The sequence below is a fragment of the Lucilia cuprina genome, chromosome 3 (genome assembly GCF_022045245.1).
Source record: "Lucilia cuprina isolate Lc7/37 chromosome 3, ASM2204524v1, whole genome shotgun sequence".
NCBI classification, from domain to species: Eukaryota; Metazoa; Arthropoda; class Insecta; order Diptera; family Calliphoridae; genus Lucilia; species Lucilia cuprina.
This window is the reverse complement of record NC_060951.1, coordinates 25,323,343-25,330,563: the sequence shown is the minus strand read 5'-3', so window position 1 is coordinate 25,330,563 and position 7,221 is coordinate 25,323,343. Positions and strand designations below refer to the sequence as shown.

Sequence of the window (7,221 nt, the reverse complement as noted above, 5' to 3'; positions counted from 1 at the left end):
TAATAATAATTTGAATCAAATAAAAAAAAATAAAGCTGTAAGTTTAGTGGTTTCTTTTTTATAAACATATATGTATGTTAAGAATTTTTCGATCTCACTCCTTAGTAAGTAGTATGTAACTATTTAGATTATATGGATTTTAATATATGTATTAAAAAAGGCATTCGTCAATGGTTTTATAAATTTGCAGAATTAGAAAGTAAAACTGCTTGAATTGCTAAATTGGGGAAATTCATAGAGAAATATATAAAACATGTTCGAAAATAAAACAGTCGAAAACAAAAGCAATAAAAAGTAATGATCACTTTTCTATAAAATCTACTTAAGCTGTTACTTGAAGTTATATTTGTTCCGCCCTCAAATGACTTGTTTTTATACCCACCATCAAAAAAGATGAGGATATTTTGATTTTGTCATTCCTTTTGTAACACATAGGAATATTGATAATAGACGCACAAAAGCATATATATTCTGATACGATCTAGCAATATCTGTCTGTCTGTCCGTCCGTCCGTCTGACTGTCTGTCTTTCTGTCTCTCTGTTGAAAGCACGGTAAAGTCCAAACGAAAAGAGTAATAGTACATACTACGCTCACTTTTAAATATTGTACAATAAAGTTAAATTAGATGAGATTAGCACTATAAAAATATTTTAAACTTTTGAGCGCCCTGTTGATTCAACGGGTACTTCCCGATCGTCACATATATACTGATTCCATGTAGTATTTATCAACAGTTAGTGATATCTGAGACAACTGTGTTCCATGAGTAACTCCGTTAATATTCCTAGATCACTTTGGTTAATCGTACAACAGGCATAGTATAAGCGTATATGGAACCACGTTTAGGTTCGGGAAGTCCGGGAGCACATATGTAACTAGTTACTTTTTTAACCTTGTCGAACAAAAATAAGTAATTATTTATCTGAAAAGTAAGTACTTCTACTTTGTTCAATATTACTTCCCCGGTAACCGAATTAGTAAAACATTTCCTGGGAAGTTTTCACTGGTGGACAAATTTCGATTAGACTTGCGATTCGCATCTTTCTGCAGGGGTATCTTTGTAGGATACCAAAGAGTGATTGATCTCATCGACCAGACTTCATACGATACTAAGGCCATCATCATTGAAATTCTTAAACTCAATTCGCAATATTATATCAAACTAAGATTTGTTTGATCGATACTTATTTTAAAAGGATCATAAGCGCACCAAACTAAGATTTGTTTGATAGAGAATAATTATGAATATAGTAGTCACCGATCCGTTAACTGCGTTTTCATTTTTACTATTTGATTACAACTCATATATACTTCACAATGTATATATTAGTTTGTACTCAGAATCATGTGGTTTAGCCCCCACACCCATTAGAAAATGACTTGAAAATTAATAATTTACTTTTAAATCTACATAAATAACTTTAGCCCATATTTTCCCTTGCCCCCATATAACCTTTCTTTCAGAAAATCATTTGTTTCAATAAATCGTTAAAATATTCCGAAATGAAGACAAAAGAGAACTTAAACGTTTTATTACTAAAAAAAATTTACTTATCACTGGTGTAGGGTACTATATGGTCGACCATGGCATATACATCTGTATTGGCTTTAGGCAGGCCTTGTGTCTTTATTTCACAAAAGAGTCAGTAATACTTAGAAAACCAAGATATTGTAACGGACGAATAAATTCAAATGATCTCTAAATTACAATCCTATGAATAATAAATATTTCCTCAATTAAACACTCTTCTTTTGTTATTCTATTAAACTTATCTGGTCACTTTAAAATCAATGCTACAAAGTCCAATAATCTAAAGCACATACATAATTTTACTGATATTGAACTGATACAAAAAAACTCACTATTTAAATAAAGCAACAACAACAGAACAAATATAACAAAGAAATGTTAAATATTAATCAGTTAATAATATTAAGCACTTGTAGTAGTCGAACCACTACTCATTGATGGGGGCAGAACTGATTAAACACAAAAAGTTGTGTATGTCTATGCAGTCTAGACTGGCGCTACAAAGCATAGACAGCATGAAACCAGTCAGTCTTTTTAAAGCCGGCAACAAGTAGAGACAACTAAAGAAAGTTGATTATTTTATTTTTAAATTTTAATATACGTAAAAGAAATATAAAAATCTTAAATAAAATGTTAACCAAAACCTTAAAACATTTAATCAATAATAAAACCAATTGCATGCAACCAACCTCATTACTGCTGAAACGTTTTATAAGTGCTTCAGTAGAGAATGACAAGTTTGTTGTAATTCAGGAGGAAACCGATATAGATGTTACATTAAATCCATCTAAAGAGCCATTAAAATTTCCCGGTGTTTGGTTACGTGATAATTGTTATTGCGAACAATGTTTTCATCCCACTTCCAAATCACGTAAACACGATTGGGATAAATTTGATGTGAAGGTTAAGGTCGAAAAATTGCAAGTGAGTTTGATTGTGTTGCTATAAAGATGAATCTTCTCTATCTTATCTTGGTTTTGGGTTTAATGATCCATTAATTTTTTTTTTTTTTTGTATATTTTGTTTCTTTTTCATTTCGTGAAAAGACAAATAATGACTCAAAACAACTAATTGTCAATTGGAGTGATAAACATCAATCGGTGTATGATTTGAAATGGTTGCAAGAACGTGCCTTTAATGATAAGAGACGTGAACAATATTTAAATGATTTCTATCGTCCGAAACCCAAACATTGGCAGGGTTCAGAATTTGAGAATATTGTTGAAACTTTGGAATTTAAAGATGTGATGAATAGTGATGAAGGTAAGAAAATGTAAATTTTTCATATTTAGTTTAATTAATTATTAAGAAACTTCTTAAACTTTTAGCTCTACAAAAATGGCTTGAAGCTCTGGCTGTACGTGGTGTGGTTATGATACAAAATTCACCGCTTGAAAAGACAGTCGTACGACAATTAGCTGAACGTGTTGGTTTTATACGACGCACAACATACGGGTAATTACAACAAACACTAAAAAAACAATTTACCATATAAGTAAAATACAAATAAATTTCAATTAATGTTTCTTGTCTCTTTTCCCACCATCACCTTAGCGAAGAATTTATTGTACAATCAAAACCGGGTGCTAAAAATTTCGCTTATCTTTCGGATCCTCTACCACTACACACTGATTTACCTTACTATGAATATAAACCAAGTTGTAATATTTTACACTGCATGGTGCAATCAAAATCACAAGGTGGCAGTAATTTACTGGTCGATGCCTTCCATATTGCCGATCGCATGAAACAGGAACATCCAGAGGAATATAAGATTTTAACAGAAACTCTAGTGGATTGGAATGATATTGGCAGTGAGGATGATAAACATTTTCATAATATTTGGCGTGCTCCTGTAATATGGTAAGTAAATGGTGAAAAGAAGAGGGTTAAGGACATATTTGTTTTTTTACTATAGGGATTTGTTTAACAAATTTATTGTCAAGAACAGTTTGTCATTGTGGTGGAGAAGAATGAGTCGTTTTAAATGTTCATTAAGGCTGGCATGGCGTGAAGAAACTTTTAATTTTAAAACTATTCATGATAGTGACAAAAGATAAAAAGAGACAGTGGTTTTGGTGGGAATAAAAAATATGATGTAATTATACCTAAAAATATTGGTTTTACATTCACATAAAAGTGTTAAATTTGGAATTCAGAATCACTTTCTGAGTCGATTTAGCTATGCTTTCCGTATGTCCGATCATTGGTGTTTCATACAACGAATAGAACTCTTGTGCTCATAATTATGGTTTAGTGTTTTAGTGTCCTTTTCAAGACTTATTGTAACATCCCGTTCAATCGGCAGCTTTAGAGGCGATGTAAGCTCTACCTTTATTCTTGGCAAGACTAGCCATAAGTTCTGGTCGACACCTATTACAAATAAAGTTCCCTCAGGATTTTTTTGAAAAAGATGACCCATTTTTCCACGGCCATTTGAGCATTTTGACTACCAGGAATTTCCAGTATATGTAGACAGTAAACTTTAAGAGCACCGGAAGCTCGGTCTTCTCTGCCAATCCCAGCTTATAGCCGTCCCAGGGTGGAGGAATACTTTCCACTAAGTTGGTTAGGGTGCTATTCTTTAATCTTTGACGCGATTGCGTGGTCCACTTTCTCATTGCTGACCAGGTTTTCTATTTTACTCTGTGGGTCTATTGAAATTTTGGCTGTCGGATTACCGGCTTCGTAGACTGCATAGCAAAGATCGTTCCGGCGTCTTCTTCTGGCAACTTTAGCGTAAGATGGCGGCTCCTTTTTTACTGTCTTGCTTTTCCCTACTCGTTTTTCGGGGCTCTTTTTGAGATACCCTTTATCTTCGAGGTTGATTTTTCCGATGTGGTCGTCTTCGGAATACCTGGCTTGGCGTTATGACCCTTACTCGCAGGTTTTTGACTTGAGGTTCTTTTGAGTGTTGTTTGGCTTGGCTTCGACTGTGCATTAGAAGACAGGGAGCTCTTTTTTTCTTAGAGTTATTCTCAGTTGTATACTCTTAGGGAGGCCTGATCCTCTTTGCTCAGATCTTGTGAGGGAGTAACTTTTGTTTTTGCCAATGGCTGTACGCTTGACGCATTGTTCGCCACGTATGCCAAGATACCCATCTCCGGTAGTATTTTGCTGACGATTGCAGGATGACCGGTATTGGGTTATTTAGGCCCTGCACCGTAACTTTTATCTTCTATTTTTTTTTTTTTTGTTCCGCGGGGAATATAATAGTCCCAGGTGTTAGACAATCTGTTCTCCTCAGCTTCAGTGACTCCATCAACACACCCTATCCGCCAATCGGGGACGCGTGGGGCTGATAGTTAGTTAGTTACTTAGTTTATCTTACAAAACTGAAAATTCACTGCTTTATATCAGAAAGAATTTCAAAAATATTACTTTATACAGAAATCGTAAAAAAAAATAAATTTCTCTATTCAAAAAAATTTACCACATAAATCATTGTCCTTAAATTAAACTGATATCACGGTTGCACAAACAGTAAAATAAACGCCAACCTCAACAACAACATATGCCGCATTTAACAACAAAATATTTAAATATAATCGGTTCTACCGATAACAATAGCGAAAAACAAACTGAAAAAAAATCAAAACAACAAAAACCCTCCACGTAGTTGCACATGGTTACCCATGCAACCATGAAAATAAAGAAACAAAAATCGATTTTCAATTTATTTATTGCAATTTTTAACATTCTTTATGTTTCCTACTCATTCCGTTTTTATTTTTATTTTTTCTTTATTTGCCCTACAATTCCGTAGAAGACGCAGAAAACTTTGGCATAGAGAATGAGAAAACATACCAATACATTTTATCGCTTTGACACTTCATTTACTTTAACACCACTTTAGTGCAAATTCCCAGGACAACCAACTGACTGGTAGAGTTGAGGGCAAATACGAAATACATTCCATACAAATGGTGTAGTAGTTATAGTTTGCTGACGTTGGCATCGCACCGTAACAATTTATATTTGTATGTTGAAGTTTATTCCCTAGAAAAAGGAGTTCGTTTACAGGAGACGACAACGACTCAGTGCCTGTTAGGTTTTTATTTTTATTTTTTTTTGTAAAATATTTACTCATTTATTCTTCTTTTCATATTTCATTTGTATGTGTCTTAAGCAAAGTACTTTAGGCTGACAAGCGTTTGTGGTATTTATTAGGAGGGTTTAGTACTTAATTGTTGAAAATTTTCTACGAATCACTTTGAATTGAAATTTTTTAAATGTATTTTCGTTTAGAAATTTTTCCAATATTTCTCTTCGAAACATGATTGCATCGGTAAAAGCACCTATTACAAAACTAGGTAAACTGAATTGCATATAATTTACTTCCTCACGACTCGATTTCAGTTCGCATAGACAGTTGAAAAACTGTCTCGGGTACTGCATCAGAAAATTTCCGCTATAAGAAACTTTGTCTCTTATCAGATTAACAAATTCTTTCTGAAATTTATCGACCTATAATTTTACTATTTAAGACAAAAAAGTCTTTAATTACATATATATGTATATAGTTATTTGAAAAAAATCCTTGTAGGGTTTAAATGCTATCATGTACAAGCTTTTCATATCCCTTTATCATTTTCTACATTTTTATCTGATATTCAATAATAATTTTTATTTTTTTCCTTCTTATAGCTTAGACAAAGACGGAAATTATACGCGTATAAATCACAGTATACCCCAACGTGACAGTCACTTCTCGGTGCCATTGAGTGAAGTTATACCATGGTATGAGGCCTATGAGAAATTTGTACGTCTTGCTCGTAAAGATGCCTACGCTTTTAAGACAAAACCCGGCAATGTATTGACATTCAACAATATACGTCTATTGCATGGTCGTGAGGGTTACGATGATACCGAAGAGAATGTACGCTATATTGTAGGAGCATATCTGGACTGGGATATAATCTATTCAAAGTTAAGAGTATTAAAAACGGCTAGGAAGGGGAATTAAATTAAACTTTTTATTGTAGATTTTAGAATATTTAAGCCCTGCATTTATAGCTACTAGGTACTTCCGTCATCAAAATAAAATGTTGTCGTAGTTTTTACCCTTCATTTAAGTAATTGGATATGAAATATATAATTATATATTTAAAAAAATAAATAAAGTGATTTTTTCAATTGGGTTATGTTATAGAGTTAGAGGAAACTGGTTATTTGAGATATGAAACTGTTCTATAAGTGGTGATAGAAAATCACATCCAAATGTATGAACAAAAATTTCAGACTTCCTCGATTTTACTTTTTTTTTTAAATTTTGGAGTAGTTTTTATGAGAAATTAAAAAAGATAGTTCCATATGTTGTTATTATACCCTCTACCACCATCAGTGGTGATAGAATCTTATCTGAGTCGATTTAGCTATATCCGTCTGTCTGTGTATAACACGCTTACCATGAAACGAAGCAATAAAATTTAACCAAATTCACCCAAAATATTCTTCTTATTTGGTATTGCAAATGAGCAAAATCGGTTCACATCGGGAAAAGTTATGAATCAAAATTTGGAACAACTTCGAAAAAATAGCGTATCTTTTTTTACATTCGGATGTAATTTTCTCGAAAACTATGCAAGATAATTCCATGAAAATCACAATACGTTTTTTTCTACACAAGTGCTTGATCTTTGCGGAAAATCGCCAGAATCGGGCCAAAATTTCATGTACGTCCAATAC

At 33.0% G+C, this 7,221-nt stretch overlaps 1 protein-coding gene across 1 annotated transcript; it reads left to right on the top strand.

The window, feature by feature from the left end:
* Positions 1–1,939: 1,939 nt before the first annotated feature.
* Positions 1,940–6,651, top strand: LOC111690369 (gamma-butyrobetaine dioxygenase). The gene is made up of 5 exons (XM_023452840.2): positions 1,940–2,457; positions 2,580–2,796; positions 2,862–2,988; positions 3,088–3,396; positions 6,181–6,651. Exons 1-5 carry the CDS (start codon positions 2,164–2,166, stop codon positions 6,497–6,499), a joined length of 1,266 nt encoding a protein of 421 aa, XP_023308608.2. The 5' UTR covers positions 1,940–2,163; the 3' UTR covers positions 6,500–6,651.
* Positions 6,652–7,221: the final 570 nt, after the last annotated feature.

What these genes read in the sequence shown, in the direction of transcription:
- LOC111690369 (XM_023452840.2), top strand. Translation starts at nt 2,164, where the DNA reads ATGTTAACCAAAACCTTAAAACATTTAATCAATAATAAAACCAATTGC. An exon ending in TGTGATGAATAGTGATGAAG is followed by an intron (nt 2,797 to 2,861) that starts GTAAGAAAATGT and finishes TTAAACTTTTAG; the next exon opens with CTCTACAAAAATGGCTTGAA. An exon ending in TGGCGTGCTCCTGTAATATG is followed by an intron (nt 3,397 to 6,180) that starts GTAAGTAAATGG and finishes TCCTTCTTATAG; the next exon opens with CTTAGACAAAGACGGAAATT.